The sequence below is a fragment of the Schistocerca serialis genome, chromosome 5 (genome assembly GCF_023864345.2).
Source record: "Schistocerca serialis cubense isolate TAMUIC-IGC-003099 chromosome 5, iqSchSeri2.2, whole genome shotgun sequence".
Taxonomy (NCBI): domain Eukaryota; kingdom Metazoa; phylum Arthropoda; class Insecta; order Orthoptera; family Acrididae; genus Schistocerca; species Schistocerca serialis.
In genome coordinates, this window is record NC_064642.1 from 263,375,846 (window position 1) to 263,402,689 (window position 26,844).

At 36.7% G+C, this 26,844-nt stretch overlaps 1 protein-coding gene across 1 annotated transcript in view; it reads left to right on the forward strand.

The window, feature by feature from the left end:
* Nucleotides 1-3,620: 3,620 nt before the first annotated feature.
* LOC126481889 (uncharacterized) overlaps nucleotides 3,621-26,844 on the forward strand; it is a 206,099-nt gene continuing 182,875 nt past the window's right edge. Inside the window, exons 1-2 of the mRNA XM_050105848.1 lie at nucleotides 3,621-3,692; nucleotides 5,944-6,039. Coding sequence (XP_049961805.1) covers nucleotides 3,621-3,692; nucleotides 5,944-6,039 — 168 coding nt within the window. The remainder of the gene's footprint in view (nucleotides 3,693-5,943; nucleotides 6,040-26,844) is intronic.

Consider the following 26,844-nt stretch of genomic DNA (forward strand, 5'->3'; position numbering starts at 1 on the left):
CATCTGCATGGATTAATTCACAAATAACTGTGGAGTGATTTGCTCCTTGTCTGAATGGTAGTTTATGCATCTTTCCTAATGCACAACCATCACAAATTTCATCCTTACAACCTTCTACATTGTTCTTAAGATTCTTCAACATGTTCTTGATGTATTGTTTATTTTGATGACTACAATACAGCAAAGATGCTGAGTCACAGATAGACACAACAAAACGACTGTGACAAAATAAGCTTCCGAACAACAAGACCTTTGTCAAAAATAGACAACAGACAGACTCATACACACACACACACACACACACACACACATGCAAACACAGCTCACACACATGACTACAGTCTCTGGCAGCTGGAGCCGGACTACGCACAGGAGCAGCAGTGCATGATGGGATGTGAGTAAGGAGGAAGCTGGGGTGGGTAGGGGGAGGGATATCAGGGTAGGGGTGTGGGACAGTGAAGTGCTGCTTGGGAGCATGCAGAGTTGACGTAGGACATAAGAAAAAAGACTTGGTTCATTGGTGAAATAGAGGCCTGTGTAGTGCAGGAATGGGAACAGGGTAGAGGCTAGATGGGTGAGTCAATGACTAACGAATGCTGAGGCCAGGAGTGTCATGGGAACATAGGATATATTGCAGGGAGAGTTCCCACCTATGCAATTCAGAAAAGCTGGTGTTGTGGGAAGGATCTATATGGCACAGGCTGTGAAATAGACATTGAAATGAAGAATGTCGTGTTGGGCTGCATACTGAGAAACAGGGTGGCCACAATTTGTCATTGGCCATTCATGCAGACAGACAGCTTGTTGGTTATCATACCCATGTAGAATGCATCACAGTGATTACAGCTTATGTTGTAGATCACATGACTGATTTCACAGGTAGCCCTGCCTTTGATGGACAGGTGATGTTTGTGACCAGAGTGGAGTAGTTAGTGGTGGGAGGATTATGGGACAGGTCTTGCATCTAGGTCTATTACAGGGATATGAGCTGTGAGGTAAGGGGTTGGAAGCAAGGGTTGTGTAAGGATGATTGAGTGTATTGTGTAGGTTCAGTGGGCGGCAGTATACCACTGGCGGGTGGGGAGGGAATGGAGGGGAAAGGGGGGGGGGGGGGGGAAGGAAGGATAGTGGGTGGGACATTTCACATTTCAGGGCATGATGAGAGCTAGTTGAAGCCATGGCAGAGAATGAAATTCACTTGCTCCTGTCCCATGTGCTACTGAGTCACGAGGAGAATGCTTCTCAGTGACTGGATGGTGAGACTTTGGAGGTGATGGGTGACTGGAAAGATAATGCATGGAGATTTGTTTTAGTACAATGATGGGCAGATAATTTTGGTCTGTAAAGACTTCAGTGAGACTCTCAGTATGTTTCAAGAGGGACTGCTCATCACTGCAGATGCGATGGCCATGGGGGGCTACGCTGTGTGGAAGGGACCTCTTGGTATGTAATTCACATTGTTACGAAGAAAAATGGCAAAAATTCAAAGAATTGCAGATTTCATGACCATCAATGTAGATAGATCATAGTAAGAGATGGTATTTATGACTACCATAAGTAAGAAATGCACCAGATACATCTACACAAATATCACTAGCCAACATAAATGCATGTAACTGCCTTGGACCAAAATTCATATTGCAGCACTCTCTCTAGGCACAGTCCAGAGATAGTTCTTTTCTTGTGGCAGAGGATCTCTGGAGAATACGTTGAGATTGATGCTCCCACATGCCCATCAAAGTTATCCCTACTAAGCATAGAAAGTGATTTACACTGGGAGTTGGATTTCACCAAAATCTGCAATGATTTTTCATCATAAAAACTCACAGGGTTCCATTCATTAACATCATATCTTAATTTGATTTATTTATTGTATTTTATTTTGTCTCTTTATTATTTCTTTTCCAATAAATTATTGAAACATTTGAAAGAGAAAGTTTTTTAACTTATATAAAAATGATTAGGGGTCTCCACTCCTTTGTTGCCCCAGGGCCTCAACAGCTCTAAATCTGGCCCTGGGCCTATATCATCCTTTACTGAATTTAGTAGGTTGAAGGTCTTAGGGAGTGAGCAAAATACAGATTTAACATTTTGTTGCTCCAAATTATGTTGACTTTTCTGGAAGTATTGCTGACAAGTGGCGTGTATGTTAGTGATTTGTGCTCCTCTTCTTATTTCTGCAGTTGTCTAGGTACTACTTGCTAAATGCATATTTATCTGATTGCTGGTGTACCCACTTCTTTGATATGTTGCCTCCAGGTGTTAAATCTCAGTTGGAAGGCTGCTTTGTTTGCTGATGGTTTGTGCCTGTGAACAAGTGTGTGTAAAATGCTTCCACACTGGGAGTTGTGGTAGCATTGAAATAAGAGTCCAAGGTGATCTAATTAACAAAGATAGCAGCCTACAACTGAATTAGGTGTGGAACTCTGCACTGAGTCAAGGAAAAAGAGTGTTCCCATGCAGTAAGTTCCACATCTGCCAGCCATAGCACAGACACTGGAAACCATAGTTTGCCTCTGGGCATCACAATCCCCACTCTCACCACCACCTACCGTGATGACTGCATGGATACAAACAGGAGAGTACTGATGGAGGGGGTGATGACTGTATATAGGATGCCAAAACAAGTAGAGCAGCAATCATAAGGAGCCACCTGAAGATGGCAATCAATGAGTCTGATGAAATATCATGGAGAACTTACAACATCACCCCTGTGAATATTAGGGAATTTTACATGTTAGAAAAGGAATTTCCCATTTCAGTTCTCAAAACAAACCCATCATAAATATGAACCAGCAACCAATCACATTATTTGCTTGCACTTGAACTATGTTTCATTGTATCTTGGGATGAATAACATTTCACCCAAAGTATATTCTGTTGCTCATCCAACTTACAAAATATCCTAGTCAATTCTTCCCTCCATTGTCCCACTCGCTCTCCACCCTGCCCAACCCTGGAGGCCATTTCTCTGTGAGTGCCAGAGGTGCAAGACTTGCTCATAAGCCCACTCTCCATCTATTACTGCCATCCAGTCACATACATTGCTTATCCAGTCAAAGATAGAGCAATGTGTAAAAGCAATATCAGTCCCTCGTATGGTTGCAATAACTGTGCAGTATTCTATGTAAGTTATATGATATTGTGAAAGTTAGTTGTGTAGTAAAGTTTTGTTTTCATAATTTCATGTTTTTCTGAACTCCAATATTATCAATCTCTCAACAAGGAGTATTATTCCATATCAACTAGCATAGTAACATCAAGTACTCATATGTGAAATGCATCTTATTCTGGAACCACATTTATAGGAACAAAAATTTATTCTTTACAACGCAAATGCTTCATTTACAGTGTAGAGATGGTTAAAGAACTAAATGTATTGACTTGTCACAGGCTCATTTGTCTTTTGCAACTTTCCTCAATTACTTTATTGAGCATCTTTGATCCAAGGCCTGTCCTGAAGCAAATTATAATATAGTTCAACCTACAAAATCCCCTAGAACTGAAGGTGCACTACACATCTCAGCAAAGTGCATGAAATGTTCTGTTTCCTAATAGGAAGATGGTTCATAGTATTAGGTCTTACTGATGCTAGTAAATAAAAGAACTTCTTGTCTAAAATGCTACAGGACATTGTCATTTTCACGACACAAGTGATGCTACTAAGTCCATATCAACACACAGTTAATGATGTAAAAACACATTGTTTCTCATAGCTTGTGCTATTACTTTCACTCACATAGCTCATTCTCACACTAGTAGCCTGTACAAGAATAGAACTCTTGAACTGCTGTCTCAGAAACCACAACTTTTACCAGCAATTATATAGTTGTAAAGTACATATTATGTATATCAATTTTGTACGCTCTTTCAATATCAGACAGTTCAACAATATTCAGTTCTGGAATAGCAGGCCATTTGGAAATTTATCACAGCAGAAGAAAGTCACACAATTCTCTAAAAATCTTAAAACTTGTGGAAAAGTTGTTTGCATTGACCCAATAATTTTATGAACTTTCAGCAAATTACAACTTAGGTCTACATGCCATTAAAGCAGAACTGCAGCTCCCATGTTTAGTAACCAAGTGTTTGGTTTAAACAATCCTATGATGTATTCACTAAAACATATTAATGGGCTTTTAATGGAACTTCATTAGACAACCACAATAAAGTTGCAGGAATATTTTGTGATGTCACAAAAGCCTTTGACTCTGTAAATCATGCACTACTCATCTATAAGCTTGACAAGATGGGATCAAGGGTAATGTTCTAAATTGGCTTACTTCATACTTATCAAATAGGAAATAAAGAGTGATTGTCTCATCAAATGCAGCAAATCATTATTCAAAATGGAAAACAATAGCCCAAGGTGTCCCTCAGGGCTCGATTCTAGGACATATTTTTTTTTTTCCTATGTTAATGATTTACCGAACAATATAAATGCTCCATCGATTTTATTTGGAGATGACACATCTGTATTAATTGAAAACCACGAGCCAGAAAACATCCCTCTCTACATAACAAACACAATGAACAAACTAGAAACATGGTTCCAACTGAATGGATTAAGACTGAACATCCCCAAAACCCACATGGTCCAGTTCAGAACAAAACAGTCAAAGCCCCAAAAAATTAAAATAACTCAGAAAAATCAGGATATAGAAGAAGTGGATTCTGTGAAGTTTTTAGGGTTAAACCTAGATAAAAATTTAAGTTGGAATAAACATGTTGACTACCTGTTAAACAAATTATGGAGCTTTGCATTTGCTATGCAAATATTAGCTGGTGCAACAGACATGAATACAAGGAAAATTGCATACCACAGCTACTTTCAATCAGTTGTAAGGTATGGTATTATTTTTTGGGGAAATTCAAGCAGTATATGGTGCATTCTAAAGTTACAGAAAAGAATAATAAGGAACATGTGTACTGCCCATCCAAGGACATCATGACATCATGTCGCCCACTATTTGAAAAACAGCAGTTATTAACAGTTCCCTCCTTATACATCTATGATGACATCATCTTTCTACATAGCAATTTAGAGTTATTCCAGAAAAACTGTTTCAATCACGCGTATAACACGAGAAACAAAGTCAATTTTATGCTTCCCACTCATCGCTTAAACCTATATGCGCAGTCTCCTCAGTATATGGCAATGAAAATTCATAACAAGCTAAAAAGGAAAGAATGTTCTGAGTATGAACCTAGAGACACTGAAAACAAAGCTATATGATATACTTGTCAAATGCTGCTACTACACTGTTGAGGAGTTCATGAAGGATGAACTGAACATTTGAGCAAGATAAATTTACATATAGTCTTGTGTGTGAATGTAGCTGTCCTTCACAAAAAGGAGGAAAGAAAAATAAAAGTTTGTATTAATGTTAAAATTCTTTGTACCAATTAGGCCTAATTTGTGTTATCCATTTTTTTGACATGTCTCCTGTACACTAATCGTTGATTAGAAATTGTATGTTACGAGACAAATAAAACACTATTCACTAAAATTTAGGTTCATTAGTTTGTGGTATTTGTGGCCTACTTGCTCCAGCACAGTACATTTTTAATGTAAATTATTTACTAGTCTTTAAAAGGGCAAACACTGGTTGATGTGGAAAATTGTACCTGTTTAACGGATTGTATTTCAAATAGCAAGATATGGTGAACTGAGGCTGACTTAAATTTTATTTAATTTGTGAGAAATTTTATCTTGTTTATTTATATTGGTGTCATTACAGAAGTGACTCAAAATCAGTACACTAGAAGATGGATAATAAGATATCTCAACAATGATTTTAAATATTTTATGCATATTAAGTGCAATTTCTTAGTGTCACATCTATAAGAGCTGCTTTTTTGCCACTTTGAAACCAATATGACCATTCCATTATCATGTAGTACTTTTTGTAGATTATTTCAACACTGGTTTTGTTTTTTTAGATAATTTCCCATTTGACTCAACAATACGATGAAGCAACTGAACAAATGGGACGGCTTTCCTATGCTGCTCACCGATTGCCTGAAGTTGAACTGAAGGTGTGTATTGTGTTGTTTCAGAATTAAAAAAAAATGTATTTGTTGTAATTTTCACTCTGCTTTGCATTCTGTCATTACATCTAATATTTCAGTTAATTCACTATTATGATCTTGTGGACAGCCAAAAATGGTGAATCTTTATTTCTGAGAAAGCATCAGTCTGCTTTCATCTGAATTGACAGATATATCTGTGATGTGGTTTCTGGAATGCTTTTCATGATTTCCATCCAAATATCAAACTATCTTTCCATTTCAATCTCATATGAAGAAATAAATAAAAACAATTTGGTAATGTATAATGATATTTTGTTCAAAAACATTTTGTTAGGCAAGGCAGTATTGATTTACATTTTAGAAGGAGGGTGCAGCAGATTGTAGGCTTTTGCAGTCAACAGCAGCTGTTCTCAACAATTATATAGAAGCAATACAATAATTCCAAAGTCCTAGGTGCATAGGATAGAGTTGTGAGAGGCATACTCATCACCAGACAAGGGCTTTTTTCTCTGTTCATATGATATATTGAGTAGTTTACCCTTAACTGTATAGTTCAAGTTTATACTGTGGCATGGTCTGATAACTAACTACACCATCCCTTTCTGTGGGTTCTGGTTACATTACTTTCCCCTGCTGTCAGTACACTGTAACAAGCTGTTCAACATTCTTGGAGAGGTGTGGTATGCTCTAGTGATGGGAAATTGAGCTTTTACTTCTGCACTACTATTATTAGACATTGTTATAGATATCAAGAATCAAGAATTTTTTTGCTATAGCTCATTTTACAATGATATTGGCTTCACCATACAGGATGTACTAGTACATACAGAATAATAAAATAAACAAGTGTCAGTACATTATAGAATACATTCCAAGCATGGCAGTGTACAAAATTACACCAGGATAGCTTCTAAAAGTTAATGCAATAAGCTGTACTATAATCTAATATAATGTACTATTGTATTGTTTATTGTATACACTATGTAATTACACATTATTAACCACAGCACACAATAATATGTTTAACTACAGACAACTTTTAAATGCTAGTATCCTCCTCAGGTATCTCAAAGAATTCTTTAATGTCATAGAATGGATGATCTGAAAGCCAGCTGTACCACTTAATTTAAAAAAAAATTATATCCATAGACTGAACACGAATTGGCAGTTTATTGAACATTTTGAGTGAGTTAACTCTGTGGGAATTTCCTGTTCTTGCTAATCTGTGGTGCAGTATGTCTAAATTGCCCTTAGCCCTAGTGTTGTGTTCATGTATTTCCCCTCTGGCAATAAATTCTGAAATATTATTTTTAATGTAGAGTACAGACACATAGATGTATAAATTTATGATTGTGAGTATTCTGAGTCTGTAAAAAAGAGGACAACATTGCTCCCTATGACCTCTTTTATATATTATGCATAAGACCTTTTTTTTTTTTTTTGTAATTTCAAGATGTTCTTGATGTGAGGGGAGTGCCCCCATATAATCAGACCATATGAGATATGTGACTGGAATAATCCAAAGTATGTCACCCTAAGGTACTCTAAGCTCGCTACCTGCCTTAGTTTCAATATAAGGTGTGCCACCCAAGATATTTTTCCACATATGTGATTGACATATTCCTCCATGTAGAGTTTAGAGTTAATGTGAATACCTAAGAGTTTTACTGACTTATTGCTTACTTCATTTGATGTTCCCATTAAAAGTTGTTGGGCTTTAACAGGATTGCACAGGAGCTTATTGGCTGCAAACCAGTCCAAGGGCTTATCAAGTGTTTCTTTTGTTAGTTTATTCAGATCTGAAATGTTCTGATGTGTGGTAAGTAGTGTTGTATCATCAGCATAACACACTACAGGGTACACTATGTTTTTAGGTAAATCATTAATAGCTACAATGAAGAAGAAGTGTCCAAGGATAGACCCTTGTGGTACACCTGTGCTGATTTCCATTACACAAGAATTTACATTTATGACTGAAACAAATTTTTTTCGGTTACTTAAATAAGAATTTATCACAGCTAAAGTGCTCCCTCCCACACCACTCTAGTTCCCCCGGTAGTACGTCAACAGGAATGCAATCGAAAGCTTTGCTTGGTTAACAATGCACCAGTGATACCATGTTATTGTTTTCAAAAGCTGTTAAGGTTTGCTCAATGATTTCCAAGATGGCTTCTGTTGTGCTTTTCCCTTTGTGAAAACTAAACTGATTGCTACATTGGATATTGTGTTTTTCAAAGAAGCTACTTATTTGTGTGTGTATCAATGCCTCAAATATCTTTGAGAATATTGGAACAATAGAGACTGGTCTGTAGCTTTGGGGAAGATGTTTGTACCCTTTTTTAAAAACTGGGACAACTTTTGGTACCTTAAGTGCATCTGGAAAAACTCCGAATTCTACACATTTATTAGAAATAAAAGATAATGGTTTGGCAATTGAGTGTATTGTCTTTTTATTTATGTTATTTGATAACCAATAACAGTCCATACTTTTAGAACCTGAAAATTTGGATACAACTTTTATAACATGAGGAGGTGTGACAGCCCTCCAATGAAATACCAGGTTAATAGGCAGTGGTGTTCCGACAAGGTCCATTGCAAATGAATTTGTTGCTTTAATACTCTTACTTATTTCTTTAACTGAGTTTAAAAAGTATTGATTTAATTCCTCAGGTTCAAGCAGAGCTGTTTCTGTACAGTTTGGTGTATTGTCTTGTTTTATTATCTTCCATGCTGCCTAAGGCACTGCAGTCCTGAACTGAGCGGCCGGTCCGGGCGGAGGTTTGAGTCCTCCCTCAGTCATGGGTGTATCTTTTGTCCTTAGGATAATTTAGGTTCAGTAGTGTGTAAGCTTAGGGACTGATGACCTTAGTAGTTAAGTCCCATAAGATTCCACAAACATTTGAATTTTTTTTTTTCCATGCTGCCTTGCATTTATTGGGAGCCCTTTCTATATAGTTTTCCACTGCTTGCTTTTTTGCCAGAATAAGTTCAGCTTTGTAGTATTTATTGAATCTCAGATATGACCTATACTCTGTTCTGCTCCTTGGTCACCAGCTTGCTTATGCATCTAGTACAGCATATGCATGTTTCCTCTAATTTCTGCTAGCTCTTCTGTAAACCAGTTCAGACTTTTCTTTTTCATTTCACTTGGATATCTAATTTTTTTTTTTTTACTGTTGAACAAGGATACCATAAATCTGTGTACTTTTTGAAGAAGTTAACAAAGGTAATTTCAGCTTCCCTTTTTCCAGATTGACAATGATATATAAAGTCCCAATCTGCACTTCCTAATCTATCAACAAACATACTTATGCATTCTTCCTTTTCTACTCACACCAATACTACTTAAGGTTCTAACGTGTTAACTAGCTGTCTCTTCAGAGTGTAAGGAGTAGTGGCTCATGATCTGCAAGTCGACTTCCTGAAATTCTGACTGTAAAATCTTCCCTATGGAAATTCACAACAGTATTGTCTATGCAGGCATTCTTACGTGTGGCATGCTTATTTGTACAATAGAGGTCTGATGATCTTAGCGTATTCAAAAATGTCCTAGCAACTGGCCTCTGTGTGTTTACTATTTCTATAATGAAATCACCACATATAGCAATTCTTGTTTTACTCTTCAATATCTTTTGAACTATTAATTCACATTTTTCAATAAACAAGTTTACATCACCATATGGCGACCTATATAGACATTAGTTTTACACAACTTAACTTCCCGTCTAGTTCTGAGGAGTACATAGATACATCAATTCTGGAAAACACTGAACAAATACTGTGTGCAACATACTGCTGCAGAAAGAGAGATATCATCAGAATTGTTGTCACATGTTTTAGTTAGAGAACATCAGATGCAGATGCTATGTATTGTATTGGTACGTAGGAAAAGCCATGGATAATAGAGGGACTGTGTATATAGTTCTTGAGTGGTGAAGACGTATTTTTGTATGGTGTGTGTGTGGTAGCCATTTGGGTTGTCTGAATAATAATTATTATATGTACAAAACCACGAAAATTTTCCTTTCTTCCACGCATCATCTTGATGTCAGCGGCCTGCATCGGTAGAAGAAGCCTGATCAAGAACTAGTGTTAAACACACGGTCAAGAGAATACTTATGGCGGAAGAAGATGAATATAACAAAGGACACCAGAAGTATGCCAAGAGAATACAAGCAATTTGTTTAATTATATATAACTTTTATATATAAATTTGTACAGTATTCCACAAGATATTTATGTGTATAAATTGGTGCATTCATAGGTAATTCATTACTGTTTATCAGTTTAGGTTCAAAACTAGTCACTGCATAATATTATTAGATTGTGGAATCATTGCAAAGTGAAATTTTACTTCACATAAATATCTTCCATTACTCATTTTTTTCACTTCCCTGTTCACTAATAATTAATTAGTTATGATGTATTTGGTAAATTAATACAGTAGCATTTTGAGTTTCTCTAGTGGTTCTGAAGTACTGGTAGCTAACCTCAGTTTCTGTTGATTTATCAACAACCATCACATGGCTACTTCACGTAAGATGTCCTCTGAATGTGAATTTTTGTTGTAAGAAGCTACTTGCACAGCTTATTGTTATCATCCATTTCTTACTAGTGTGTCCCATCCTAATGATTTCGAGTGTTTTACCTAAGTCTTTTTATTTTTTATAAGTTTTCCTGAAAGAAAAAGCTCCAGAATAGAGGAAATTGTAGTTAAAACATCTTCTACAAAAGCAAACTAATAAACCTTCAGCACATCTATGGGTCTGTAGCATGTTATATCGAAATATAAGATGCTTTATAAATAAAAATGGTGAGCTTAATAATAATAATAATAATAATAATAATAATAATAATAATAGCTTTATTCAACATCGAATGGTACACTGCACATGTACAAAGAAACATTAATGATTAAAGTTGTTTGTACAATACACAAGACACATTTTTCTGAATACGTCATTAATTTACAACAAAATTACAATAAGATGTTTATTGATTTCTATTCACATAATTTCACAAAGCATTTGTTGTTCTTCATATAAGTATGGTACTCTTCTAATGAGTAGAAAGGGTGTTTTACTAAAAATTTCTTAAGTTGATGCTTCAGTTTAATTGTAGGAAGAGCCATGACTGCACTAGGCAGTGCATTAGCTAATTTTATACCTGCATACTGAGGCCCCCTTTCCTAAAGTGCTGTTCTGTGGCTGCCAATGTAAAATCTTTCTTTATTTCTAGTATTGTACTGGTAGAAATCTGAATAAGTGTTTGGGCGCAGTCTTTTCACAAGCAATATGGCTTTTAGATTGTATGTGTTTATAACAGTTAACACCTCTGTTTTTGGAAACAAGTTGCGACAAGATTCCCTATATTTTTCTCCACAGATTATTCTCACACCCCTTTTTTGAAGAATGAGTAGCTTATCTAGATTAGCTTCTAAAACAAAAACAAAAATGAAAACAAGTTTTGTTTATCAGAAGATCACGTTGGAGTTATGGAAATAAATAGACACTTATGGATGGATGCAATCCAGAATCACTTTTGCATACAAGGATAATCATCAATGCTATATATGTCTTTCTCCCAAATGTTTTCATGAATCTTTTAAGATATAATTACATGATGTTGTTGTTGTGGTCTTCAGTCCTGAGACTGGTTTGATGCAGCTCTCCATGCTACTCTATCCTGTGCAAGCTTCTTCATCTCCCAGTACCTACTGCAGCCTACATCCTTCTGAATCTGCTTAGTGTATTCATCTCTTGGTCTCCCTCTACGATTTTTACCCTCCACGCTGCCCTTCAATACTAAATTGGTGATCCCTTGATGCCTCAGAACATGTCCTACCAACCGATCCCTTCTTCTGGTCAAGTTGTGCCACAACCTTCTCTTCTCCCCAATCCTATTCAATACTTCCTCATTAGTTATGTGATCTACCCATCTAATCTTCAGCATTCTTCTATAGCACCACATTTCGAAAGCTTCTATTCTCTTCTTGTCCAAACTATTTATCATCCATGTTTCACTTCCATACATGGCTACACTCCTTACAAATACTCTCAGAAATGACTTCCTGACACTTAAATCAATACTCGTTGTTAACAAATTTCTCTTCTTCAGAAATGCTTTCCTTGCCATTGCCAGTCTACTTTGTATATCCTCTCTACTTCGACCATCATCAGTTATTTTGCTCCCCAAGTAGCAAAACTCCTTTACTACTTTAAGCGTCTCATTTCCTAATCTAATACCCTCAGCATCACCCGACTTAATTCGACTACATTCCATTATCCTTGTTTTGCTTTTGTTGATGTTCATCTTATATCCTCCTTTCAAGACGCTATCCATTCCATTCAACCGCTCTTCCAATTCCTTTGCTGTCTCTGAGAGAATTACAATGTCATCGGCGAACCTCAAAGTTTTTATTTCTTCTCCATGGATTTTAATACCTATTCCGAATTTTTCTTTTGTTTCCTTTACTGCTTGCTCAATATACAGATTGAACAACATTGGGGAGAGGCTACAACCCTGTTTCACTCCCTTCCCAACCACTGCTTCCCTTTGATGTCCCTCGACTCTTATAACTGCCATCTGGTTTCTGTACAAATTGTAAATAGCTTTTCGCTCCCTGTATTTTACCCCTGCCACCTTTAGAATTTGAAAGAGTGTATTCTAGTCAACATTGTCCAAAGCTTTCTCTAAGTCAACAAATGCTAGGAATGTAGGTTTGTCTTTCCTTAATCTAGCTTCTAAGATAAGTCGTAGGGTCAGTATTGCCTCACGTGTTCCAATATTTCTACGGAATCCAAATTGATCTTCCCAAAGGTCGGCTTCTACCAGTTTTTCCATTCATCTGTAAAGAATTCGTGTTAGTATTTTGCAGCTGTGACTTATTAAACTGATAGTTCGGTAATTTTCACATCTGTCAATATCTGCTTTCTTTGGGATTGGAATTATTATATTCTTCTTGAAGTCTGAGGGTATTTCGCCTGTCTCATACATCTTGCTCACCAGATGGTAGAGTTTTGTCAGGACTGGCTCTCCTAAGGCTGTCAGTAGTTCTAATGGAATGTTGTCTACTCCCGGAGCTTTTTTGCGACTCAGGTCTTTCAGTGCTCTGTCAAACTCTTCACGCAGTATCATATCTCCCATTTCATCTTCATCTACATCCTCTTCAATTTCCATAATATTGTCCTCAAGAACATTGCCCTTGTATAGACCCTCTATATACTCCTTCCACCTTTCTGCTTTCCCTTCTTTGCTTAGAACTGGGTTTCCATCTAAGCTCTTGATGTTCATACAAGTGGCTCTCTTTTCTCCAAAGGTCTCTTTAATTTTCCTGTAGGCAGTATCTATCTTACCCCTAGTGAGATAAGCCTCCACATCCTTACATTTGTCCTCTAGCCATCCCTGCTTAGCCATTTTGCACTTCCTGTCGATCTCATTTTTGAGACGTTTGTATTCCTTTTTGCCTGCTTCACTTACTGCATTTTTGTATTTTCTCCTTTCATCAATTAAATTCAGTATCTCTTCTGTTACCCAAGGATTTCTATTAGCCCTCGTCTTTTTACCTACTTGCTCCTCTCCTGCCTTCACCACTTCATCTCTCAAAGCTACCCATTCTTCTTCTACTGATTTCTTTCCCCCATTCCTGTCAATTGTTCCCTTATGCTCTCCATGAAACTCTGTACAACCTCTGGTTCTTTCAGTTTATCCAGGTCCCATCTCCATAAATTCTCGCCTTTTTTCGGTTTCTTCAGTTTTAATCTACAGTTCATAACCAATAGATTGTGGTCAGAGTCCACATCTGCCCCTGGAAATGTCTTACAATTTAAAACCTGGTTCCTAAATCTCTGTCTTACCATTATATAATCTATCTGAAACCTGTCAGTATCTCCAGGCTTCTTCCATGTATACAATCTTCTTTTATGATTCTTGAACCAAGTGTTAGCTATGATTAGGTTGTGCTCTGTGCAAAATTCTACCAGACGGCTTCCTCTTTCGTTTCTTACCCCCAATCTTTTCATTTCACTTCATTTTATTATCTTCCTTTATATCATTTACATGATGTAGGAACTGTCACAACAAAGTTACCATACTAGTGCAAGTACTACAGACATAATAATGGAATATCACTTTCAAGGCATTTTTTAAAAGTACAAATTTAGACATGTAAATTAAAATTTTTGGCAATAAATTTACACACTATCAAAGTACTCATCTATGTCATAGAAAGTTTTGCTTAAAAGGTAATTTTTAAGCTGAGTCTTAAATTTTACTTCATCTATTATTGCCTTCATGTACACTGGCAGAGCATTGTAGAGTTTTATTCCAAAATAACTTACATGCTTTGGGTTTGTGTTGTCCTTACCCTTTCTGCATACAAATTCTTACGAGTTCTAGTATTATAATTATGGCAGTCCTCATTTGTACGTAGATTTTTCATATGTGCTCTTGTACACAGAATGCTTTTAAAAATATACAGTGATGGTATTGTGAGTATTTGCAGTTCTTTGAAAAGGGGCCTACAATGAGTTCTTGGAGAGTTATGTGTTATGATTCGTATAGCTCTTTTCTGAAATTTGAAGATATCTGTTAAGCTTGATTTAGTTTTACCCCAGAACACTATGCCGTAAGACACAATGGACTGAAAGTAAGCAAAATACACTAGTCTAGTACAGTCTGTGCTGCATACTCTAGATAATATCCTCAATGCAAAACATGTCGAATTGAGCCTTTGGGATAAGTGCTTGAGATGGTCTTTCCAGCTTAAGTTTTGATCAATGTGCATGCCCAAAAACTTTGTGGATTGTACACTCTCTATCTTCTTATCCATTAGTTTTAACTGGAGGTCCATATCTTGAGTTGCTTTGCCATACTGTATATAATTTGTTTTACTTGGATTAAGTGTTAACCCATTAGCATTAAACCAATGTTGAATATATTTCAGGACTATATCAGTTGTGGTGGTTAATGATTTTTTATCATCACTTATAATTATGCTAGTGTCATCTGCAAACAACATTATTTTGGTACAAATATGAGGATTTTTTATGTCATTTATATAAAGCAAGAATAATAAGGGACCAAGAACACTGCCCTGTGGGACACCTATTTCCAATTTCTTTTCATCTGAGACCCACTTGATTTTCTGATTTTTATGCTCTGTGATGATTTCTACCACGTGAGTTCTATCTTGAAGGTAAGATTCAAACCACTGCTTCACAACTCCCCTTACACCTATTGCCTCCATCTTGTTTAACAGAATTTTGTGATTTACTTAATCCATATTCACCTACTAGGTTTCCTTCTCTCCCTTTTCCTACTGACGAATTTCAGTCACCCATAACTATTAAATTTTCATCTCCCTTCACTATCTGAATAATTTCTTTAATTTCATCATACATTTCTTCAATTTCTTCATCATCTGCAGAGCTAGTTGACACATATACTTGTACTACTGTGGTAGGCGTGGGCTTCGTATCTATTTTGGCCACAATAATGTGTTCACTATGCTGTTTGTAGTACTTACCCGCATTCCTATTTTCCTATTCATTATTAAACCTACTCCTGCATTACCCTTATTTGATTTTGTGTTTATAACCCTGTAGTCACCTGACCAGAAGTCTTGTTCCTCCTGCCACCGAACTTCACTAATTCCCACTATATCTAATTTTAACCTATCCATTTCTCTTTTTAAATTTTCTAGCCTACCTGCCCGATTAAGGGATCTGACATTCCATGCTCCGATCCGTAGAACGCCAGTTTTCTTTCTCCTGATAACGACGTCCTCTCGAGTATTCCCAGCCCGGAGATCCGAATGGGGGACTATTTTAACTCCGGAATGTTTTACCCAAGAGGATGCTATCATCATTTAACCATACAGTAAAGCTGCATGCCCTGCATGCATCAAATAGGGGTAATGCAGGAGTAGGTTTAATAATGAATAAAATAATAGGAGTGCAGGTAAGCTACTACAAACAGCGTAGTGAACGCATAATTGTGGCCAAGATAGACACGAAGCCCATGCCTACTACAGTAGTACAAGTTTACATGCCAACTAGCTCTGCAGATGATGAAGAAATTGAAGAAATGTATGATGAGATAAAAGAAATTATAGAGGTAGTGAAGGGAGACAAAAATTTAATAGTCATGTGTGACTGGAATTCGTGAGTAGGAAAAGGGAGAGATGGAAACATAGTAGGTGAATATGGATTGGGGGTAAGAAATAAAACAGGAAGCCGTCTGGTAGAATTTTGCACAGAGCATAACTTGATCAAGCTAACACATGGTTCAAGAATCATAAAAGGTGGTTGTATACATGGAATAATCCTGTAGAAATATTGCAACACATGAGGCAATACTGACCCTATGACTTATCTTAGAAGAGAGATTAAGGAAAGGCAAACCTATGTTTCTAGCATTTGTAGACTTAGAGAAAGCTTTTGACCAAGTTGACTGGAATACTCTCTTTCAAATTCTAAAGGTGGCAGGGATAAAATACAGGGAGCGAAAGGCTATTTACAATTTGTACAGAAAGCAGATGGCAGTTATAAGGGTCGAGGGGCATGAAAGGGAATCAGTGGTTGGGAAGGGAGTGAGATAGGGTTGTGGCCTCACCCCAATGTTATTCAATCTGTGTATTGAGCAAGCAGTAAATGAAACAAAAGAAAAATTCGGAGTAGGTATTAAAATCCATGGATAAGAAATTAAAACTTTGAGGTTTGCCGATGATATTGTAATTCTGTCAAAGACAGCAAAGGACTTGGAAGAGCAGTTGAACGGAATGGACAGTGTCTTGAAGGAGGATATAAGATGAACATAAACAAAAGCAAAACGAGGATAATGGAATGCAGTCGAATTAAGTTGGGTGATGCTGAGGGAATTAGATTAGGAAATGAGACACTTAAAGTAGTAAAGGAGATTTGCTATTTGGGGAGCAAAATAATTGATGATGGTCGAAGTAGAGAGGATATAAAATGTAGACTGACAATGGTGAGGAAAGCGTTTCTGAAGAAGAGAAATTTGTTAACAGCGTGTATAGATTTAAGTGTCAGGAAGTCGTTTCTGAAAGTATTTGTATGGAGTGCAGCAATGTATGGAAGTGAAACGTGGATGATAAATAGTTTAGACAAGAAGACAATAGAAGCTTTTGAAATGTGATGCTACAGAAGAATGCTGAAGATTAGATGGGTAGATCACATAACTTATGAGTAGGTATTGAATAGAATTGGGGAGAAGAGGAGTTCGTGGTACAACTTGTCTAGAAGAAGAGACTGGTTGGTAGGACATGTTCTGAGTCATCAACATATCACAAATTTAGCATTGGAGGGCAGCGTGGAGAGTAAAAATCATAGAGGGAGACCAAGAGATGAATACACTAAGCAGATTCAGAAGGATGCAGGTTGCAGTAAGTACTGGGAGATGAAGAAGCTTGCACTGGATAGAGTAGCATGGAGAGCTGCATCAAACCAGTCTCAGGACTGAAGACCACAACAACAACAACAACTTATATTGAAATAGTTTAAGCTTCATTTAAATTTAAAGTATGTGTAACACCACAGCTCTAATGCTGTACGGATTTATTTTGCCTTTTGCTTTGGTTTAATGTTATAACATTGAGTATCTGTAAATGTGTTTGACTGAATCGATAACTCAAAATTGTTTACTCTTTTCTTTGTTTAAAACTTTGATGTCATGATTTGATTCTATGCAATGTAATATATCTCTCATTTAAATTCTTTGTCTCAATTGGAGGGAGACAAAACTTACTGTATATAATTGTAATTTCTGTATGAATAATTTTTTTTGTAGAAATGTCAATATGTACAAATGTTCTGTGTTATTTAATGTGTCTGGTTGCTGTTATGTAAATTGCTGACCTTCACTTAGGATTCTTAGTTAGTTTGTATGTAAAAGGTGTAGTGGTTCCCCGCGGGAGTCGAACTGTGTAGCGCACACAAATTGTGGTTGGCCTAGGTAGAAAGGTGGAACAAGAGTCAGTCGGGGACGAGCTACCAAACTGTGCACTGCCATGTAAAAGTGGCATATTTTTCTGGTTCTGAAAGAGGCTTTATTTGCTACTTTCCAATGCCTGAGATGGACGGATAAATAGCTGTAACAATTCTGGAATTGGTATTCATCCTCGTCACCAAGAAGGGCCAGAGTCCAGCAATTCTGTCTGCAAATCCGCCTACCAACATGCAGTTGCCACCACATTGCGCAATCACTGTAAAGGAGTACTATAGTAATGTACAGTGAAGGATCAGCTTATTGGGCGATTTAGTGTGCACAAATATAAGGTAACTTATAACTGAATTTATGTACTTACCTTGATTTTTTCCCTATCACAACACCTCTCAGGTTCCTCTCCATTTGAACTAAGATCACCGAGTGTTCTATTTTGTGGAAAAAATGAGAGCCTCAAAGTTAGACAGTTAATTACATAATGTTGTTTGATCTTTAATGAGAAGGGAATATTCAGATTTACTGTGGATTTAGTGAAATTGTGGGAAGCAGTAAATGAAGTTTTGTGAAATTTCAAAGTCTCCTATTTAATCATTTACTTGCAAGTAGAAGACTGTGATAATAAAGACAATTTGCAGTTCCTTTAAAGATTAAAAGCTCTTATAACTGAGGCTCAAAAAGTTTTCCTTAGTAAATGATCACATTGTTGCCTGTAGTAAACTCAAAAAGGTGAGTTAATTTCTTGCAAATTTGTCAACATTGTGTTTCACTGTAGTAAAAGTTGAAAACTGCTATAGTAGAAAATTATATGTTCATGATTGCTAAGTGATTGTCTCTCTTGTGTATTGGAAGTGAATATTAATAGTATCACAGGATCCACAGTTTGTCTATTGTGCTAATGCCAGGTAACAAGTAACAGGAAGACCACTATTTATGAAAACCATAATTCCTTTATTCAAAAGATAGTGAGAAGCAACCTGTTAGTGTATTCCAATTAACTCTCATTTTAAATAGTAAAGTATTTAACGGAAAGAGACTTAACCTATATCCAATTTATGATCCTGCAGTGAATGTTAATAGTAATGTTATAAAAACCATTCAGTTTGAACAAGACCTGAAAGTAATAGTGTGTTTCGGTATCTGCTACATTTTTGCAAATAGTTTGTGCTGCTCTAGCTGTTAGCTTCAATCTTACTGTAAACATATGTATGTGTCAAGAGTTCATTGCACTCGTGTGTGACAAAGTATAGATTGAGTTTATCCGTTAAAGTTACTAATAACTATTTTCTTGAACAAGAATGTTACTCTTTCTCTTGCCTAATTAGGCTGGCGACCGTTTTCTTTACTCTTTAAACAGTATAGCTAAGTAAAATATTGTTTGTTACTGTTCAAATATTTACGTAACTCTGACTTTCACTTCTGATAAGCCACTTCCGTTAGTTACAACACGGTCAACATAACAAAATTCCTCTCAGAGGGTAACACTGCTGTGTTGCTTTATACCATAATTGTTTTAACTAGATAGTTATATTTCATGGCCTGCCTCCAACTTTAAGGTTATAGTACAGCAGTAGCATACAGTTGTGTTATATATGCGTTGTTGGCAGTAAATTCTATAATTTTTTTATGCATGTTAGGGCACTTCATATGTATTTTTCAGGCTGAATGTAACTGCAATAAATGTCCATGTGTGTGTGATAAATTAAAATTGGAATTGGAAACAACACAAAGAGAACTTAAAACTTTAAAATCTGTGCTTAACAGCTTATCTCACTACATGCAAAGGGAATATCACCACAAATGGAACACTAAAGAAAAAGACATTAAGTCCCTTGACAAGAGATGCCAAAATATTCTTCTTGTCACAGATAGCCAAGGCCAGAAACTTACAGATAATAAAGAAGATGTGACATAAATGCCACAGGCTGGGTTAAACTAGGTGACTCAGTGTGTGAAATCCTAAGAGACTGTAAAAAATTAGCCCAGAATTTGATGAAGTGCTAGTGATCAACTCAACAAAGGAAGCACTAAAACTCTTATCTAATACAAACGTCATCTACTAGGCATCCCACCCAGGCATGACCTTACTCCTGACTCCTGGACAAACATAATGATAGGGAAAATGTGCTGGGAACTTGAAAGAGCCACTAAACTCTACACAAATGTCTCATTTCTAAGACTCCGCCACCTTGAAAGATTTATCTTTACAAATTGTGGGATGCATCTAAATGATTTAGGAAAACAATTTTTGTGTGAATTAATTGAAGAGGGCATAGCCAGCTTACAAATGAACACTGATAACCAACAGCCAATTTTTGATGGGGTACTACAAGAACAAGTAATAGGAAAAGAAGCTAGGTCAACTTCATTGCCTACTCTAAAACACACAGGTCCACCTACAGGTCTGTCATATACTAGAAGACACTTATCAGCAGCCCCAGCAACAGAAGTAGCAAAAGATCCTACAAAAGAAGTAACAGATGACTCCAAAACAGTACATCCACCCCAAATGTCAGATGCTCTTCCACCACAAAAAGATTTGGCAGTAGCTTCAGTAAAGTGTGTGTCTGGTAATTATGCAAGTGGAAATATTCCTTATTTGTCATCAGATGTTCTTCCATCACAAGAAGATATGACAGTAGCTTCAGCAACATATATGTCTGCTGATAGGGCAAGTGCAGCTGTTAGTCACTCATCAACAGTTGCTCTTCCAACCTATGAAGATATGGAAGATCTAGTGTCAGGAGCAGACGTGTCAGGTGATGATGCAAGTATTGTTGCTAATCACTCATCTCCAGTTGCTGTCCCAGCACAAGAAGTTATAGAAGTTCTAGCTCAGCAACAGGTGTTTGTGCAGGTGCAGTTGTTAATAACTCATCATCAGATATTTCTGGTGCAGCAGTTCCACCTCAAAGTTCAGGTAGCAGAAAAATCCCTCAAGACCGAGATGACCTACTGTCAAAAGGGAGGACTTTTACTACCCCGTCAACAAGAAAGGATTGACTTAACAACTGTAAGTCACACAGATAATCTTTTTTGCAAAAGTCCTGTAGATGATAAATCCACCCATTTAAATGTAACTGCCAAAGTAGCCCCAATTACTGATAAAAAAAGTAATCACCTAGATGTAATTAATGAAGAACTTAACTGTTAAGACTTTCCCTCGAAAATTTACTTTCATAATGTACAAGGTCTTAGAAGTAATATGTGTCTTAGAAGTGTTAATAAAGTCTGTAAGTGATATTTCACTTGCAAAAATTCTATGTATAACTGACCACTTAATGGAAGCATAAGAAATCGAAAGTGTAGTTCTCCCACAATTCAAACTAACAGATAATTTTTCAAGAAAAATTTACAAAGGTGGAGGGAGTTGCATATTTGCAAGGGAATGCATTGCAGTGCATCCACTCCAAATATTCTGTTCTTACACTATTCAAAACAATATAGAATTATCTGGGATTCAAGTTACTGACCTAAATTTACTCTTAATAACTGATTACAGATCACCTTCTGGTAACATAGGCTCTTTATTTAAAAACTTCTTGAAACTCTAACAAAGAGAAGCATTCCAAATACCTTATTCTGTGGCGATTTTAATACTGACTTCTTTAATGATGGCAGCATCCAAGCAGCCTTCATAAATTTGAGGAATTCTTTCAACTTTCATTTGAAAGCAAAATCTGCAACTACAACCACACCCCATAGTAGTAGCTGTATTGACCAAGTAGCCACTAATGTAGAATGTGTTGCACACTCTGTATACCTAGGGTTCTCAGACAACAATGCTATAATTATAAATGCAAAGTTACCACACTGGGATGCCTTAGTCAGAAATGTAGTAAGAGAAAGCAGAAACTTTTCAGAAAACAGTATTCTTAATTTTCTATCCCACATGAATAAAGAAAATTAGCAGACATTCTTCCAGTAAGAAACAGTAGATGATAAGTATGAAGCATTCCTAAACATTTTCTCCTATTACTTCAATTACCATTTTCCTTTAGAATTAAAAAAAGTCGTTCATGGTTATTTCAGAAAGTGGATCACTTCATGCATTATAACTTGCTCCAAAAGAGAGAGGGAGCTTTTCTCCCTGAGCAAAATAAAATTTGGCAGGAGTATTCAGTTTAAAAAATACTTCACTGCTTATAAAAAAAAAATTCAAAAATGTTGTCAAGGCAGTCAAAAAACTTCATTATGACATACTTCTCAAAACTTCAACTAACAAAAGTAAATGTATGTGCCAGTTATTTAATACTAGTACTGGTAGTTCTAAAACATTGCAAATAGCATTAACCTAGAGATAAATGGAAGATTTATTACTAACATAAAAGAAAAGGCTCATGAATTTAACTCCTTCTTCACAAATTCTGTTGAAAACCAGTGCCCTCTTTCAAGCAAACCTACTGCTTCACTATTCTTATCACCAACCTCAGAAGCAAAAATCAACAATACAATTAGCCAAAAAATAAAGAAGGTTTATTCTACTGGTCAAGATGTAATCCCTTGTTTCCTTGTTCATAGATGTTCAAGTGTAATAAGTAAGCCTCTATCATATATTATTAATTCTTCATTTTTGGAAGGCATATTCCCTAAAGTACGTACCATAGCAAAAATTATACTGATACACAAAAAAGACTCTAAACAAGATCACAATAATTATCAGCCAATAGCAGTCCTCTCTGTGTCGGGTAAAACATTTGAGTACGTAGTGGCTGACAGACTAAAATCATTTCTGAATAAGTAAGTATCCTTTCTCCAGCTCAGTATGGATTCCAGGAGGGAAAAACAACAGTAGATGTTGCTTATAAATTTCTATATACAACCCTCACTCTCATAGATAAGAAACAGCCAGCTTTGGGGTTGTTCCTTGATCTTACAAAGGCCTTCGATACTGTAAACCACAGAATACTATTACAAAAACTATATAACTATGGTATACTGGGCCTATGATTGGTTTTGCAAGCTATCTACTAGACAGAAAACAGTATGTGCACTTACGTGAGGTCACCCCTTCTGGTTAATCCACAGTGTCATGTCCTGAAATTCAAACCATTAAACATTGTGTCCCTCAATGATCAGTTTTAGGCCCAATCCTATTTCTCCTGTTTATTAAAGATCATCCTCTTCACTTACCAGCTTGCAATACCTTCCTTTTTGCCAACAACAGCAGTATTCTGATATCTGACTCTGATAATTGCATTGAAGCTGCAGGCAACCAATGTACAGCTCTACTGGATTAAGGACTTACAGCTAATAGGCTACTTCCTAATGCAAAAAAAGACTTTAGGACTAACATTTCATACATTCCATAACAGAAATCCCATCATGCCAACTATACAATTAGGTGGAAATAGTATTGAACTCGAAAATGTAACTAAATTCCTTGGAATATTTATCTGACACTCTAAGGTGGAAAAGGCACACTTACAGTTCAGCTACCAAGCTAAGTAAAGTATGTTTTAGGCTTCTGACAGCCAGGGAAGTGATGAGTATAAATATCCCAACATCAGTGTACCATACTCTTTTTCAATCAATCCTAACATATGACCTCATACTTTGTGACCACAGTTCTGAGCTCCTAAAGAAAGCTGTCTGGATAATGTTATTTAAAAAGCAGAGAGACTCATGTAAACAATTATTCCAAAAACTAGGTATTCTTCCACATCCATGCCAGTACATATTGGAGATACTAAGTTTTACCAAGCTAAATATTGGCAGCCTGAAGCTGATCACCAACTTGACTCTAGAAGGAAATACTTGCTGACACAGTTTCCCCGTTCCACCAAATTCTGTGCTGATATTGTAAAGTGCAGGGTATTAAAGATTGTAATCATCTACCACTAAATGTAAAAAACATCAACAATCCAGCACATTTTAAATTAAGGCTTAAATTGATATTATTAAAATACTCTTTTTATAACTTACATGCATATTTTGAATGTGATTTTTCTATGTAATTTATTTGCACTCTTATCTTTCTGTACTATAATTGATCTACAATGAGTAAATTTCAATAAGGCCTAACCGACTGTTAAAAATTGATGTGCTTGTATGTACTTACTACATTCATCCAGTAAATCTGAACTGTTGTATAAATTATATAATGCTTATCGGTACTTAATTTGACTTTAAGTATCCACAGATTTTAATTTTAATTAGTCCTTGTTGACCTTAATTTTGAACAAGTTATGAGCGTACTAATACTATATCTTGTAATCTACAACTATCATACAATTGTGTAAATCTAGGTGTATTTAATTTGGTGTTACATATTTTTAAATGTTTAACTACTATAATGACTAGTCCCATGTCATGTAGTATTCACTGTACACAAAATGATTCAGTGGATCAATAAAGAATAAATGAAACATGCTGTTTTTACACTAGTGTCACTTTTCTTACTGGGACATGATATTATATTGGAACTTAAGTTATATTGTATTAGAGAAATAGTCTCCCATGATACGGGAACAATTTTGAATCAAAATTAATTTGACAGAGTAAAAAAAATATTTGTAACTGTAAGTTGGAAGGAATACATTTGATGTTTTTTCACCATGTGGACACATATAGATATATACTGGGTGGTGTTAAAATCTCAAGTTACTTGTTGCTGGACTACATGTTTCTCTCCATTTTAGATTCATTATCATTATTACTGTTCTTCTGTACAATATGAATATCCTGTTTATTTTGGCTGTGCCTCTATGGAGAAGCATACTGCAGCATGAAATAATGCTAAGAGTGTCATTTTCATAATGTTTATGTCTTCTAGGTAGCTGCATTTGTGCAGGACATACAGGTTTGTGCACTTTTTATCTTATTCTAATGCTGTGGGAGCAAACACAATGCTGTGTGATGCTGGTAGCTTGCCAAGGTCAGGATCTAGATGTTCCACCATCCCTGGTTACAGGTTGACAGTGGCTAGCAGTGAAATACCCACAGGCATTAATGAAATGTTATTAACAAAGAAAAAATTTATTGTTGAAAGATGCACAATTGTCTTGTTCCATGGGCTGTTCACAGTTACAGTATGATGAAGATGGCACACACCATGCCAGAATGTGCTGATGCCAGCTTGTGGCATGCTGTCTTGGGTGCAATGGCAGACGGAGCATTGGAATCAGTGCCTCCAGCCTGGATGGCTGTGAATTGCGTAGGTCCTTCACCACAATAGGATTAATATTTACACAGGGCTGGCTCATGTACTTTGCAATTGTGAGGTGACAATAACATCACTTGTCCTGCATTTACTGCCCATTCAGTTTCTCTGGTCACACTGGTTGCAGCTGAAAGGTGTCCCAACCCTGTCTTTCAGGAGCGGTGGTGGGTATATATTGTAAAGTCAGTGAACTAAGTAGTTATTCTTGCATATGACTTACACCTTCTTACACCACTCTGCATGGTCAGCACAGTGACAGTATCCCTCTCTCCCTATGATGACATTCTGCTGCATTGGCACTTTGGACACCATGCTCTTTCAGTGTGTCGCAATTTACTCTGTTTTGCAATCATGTTACATACAACATCAGTGGTCCTTCCCTACATGCATTCCACCAAGTTGTTGAATACTGACTTTCTTTGCTCGCCTCTTGTATTATCAGGGGAATACTTCAACATTTGACTCAACAAAGCAATGCTATTATTCCATGACACTTCATTATTTATTCTATCTTCTTCCTCTTTTTAAATTATCATCAGTTATTATGCCAAAGAATTTTGTGCATATGAAATTTTTTGCTATCGAGTCATATGTGCCAACTTAAATACCTGAATTGTGTCTGATTTTAGTCTGTATCTTAAAGTGTTTTATGAATGTTATTATGTGAATTTAGTTCCTCAGACCTTTCGATGGTATTTTTCAAGTTGCCCTTTACTTTCAGATTTTCTGTATTGTTACCATTTCATAGTAGAATTTTATCATCTGTACAACAATACTGATATTATTAACAGTGTTTGGGATATGATTATATCTAGTATGAAGCATAATGGGTCACGTATGGATCATTGTGAGACAGAGCAATTTAGCTACTTGCTTCTGATTGCATCCTCTCTCTTGAATTTATTATTATTATTATTTCTGTATATTGGTTACCTTTTTAAAGATGTGACAGTGTCAAGTCTCCTGCCTTCTCTCTTATGCCATATGCATTTCTACTAATAATCTCTCATTCTCACAGTCAAAAGCATTTGTGAGATCCACATTTACTCCTATACATTTCTTTCTGGAGTCTAAGTTGCTGTTGACACTCTCTGAGATATACACTCCTGGAAATTGAAATAAGAACACCGTGAATTCATTGTCCCAGGAAGGGGAAACTTTATTGACACATTCCTGGGGTCAGATACATCACATGATCACACTGACAGAACCACAGGCACATAGACACAGGCAACAGAGCTTGCACAATGTCGGCACTAGTACAGTGTATATCCACCTTTCGCAGCAATGCAGGCTGCTATTCTCCCATGGAGACGATCGTAGAGATGCTGGATGTAGTTCTGTGGAACGGCTTGCCATGCCATTTCCACCTGGCGCCTCAGTTGGACCAGCGTTCGTGCTGGACGTGCAGACCGCGTGAGACGACGCTTCATCCAGTCCCAAACATGCTCAATGGGGGACAGATCCGGAGATCTTGCTGGCCAGGGTAGTTGACGTACACCTTCTAGAGCACGTTGGGTGGCACGGGGTACATGCGGACGTGCATTGTCCTGTTGGAACAGCAAGTTCCCTTGCCGGTCTAGGAATGGTAGAACGATGGGTTCGATGACGGTTTGGATGTACCGTGCACTATTCAGTGTCCCCTCGACGATCACCAGTGGTGTACGGCCAGTGTAGGAGATCGCTCC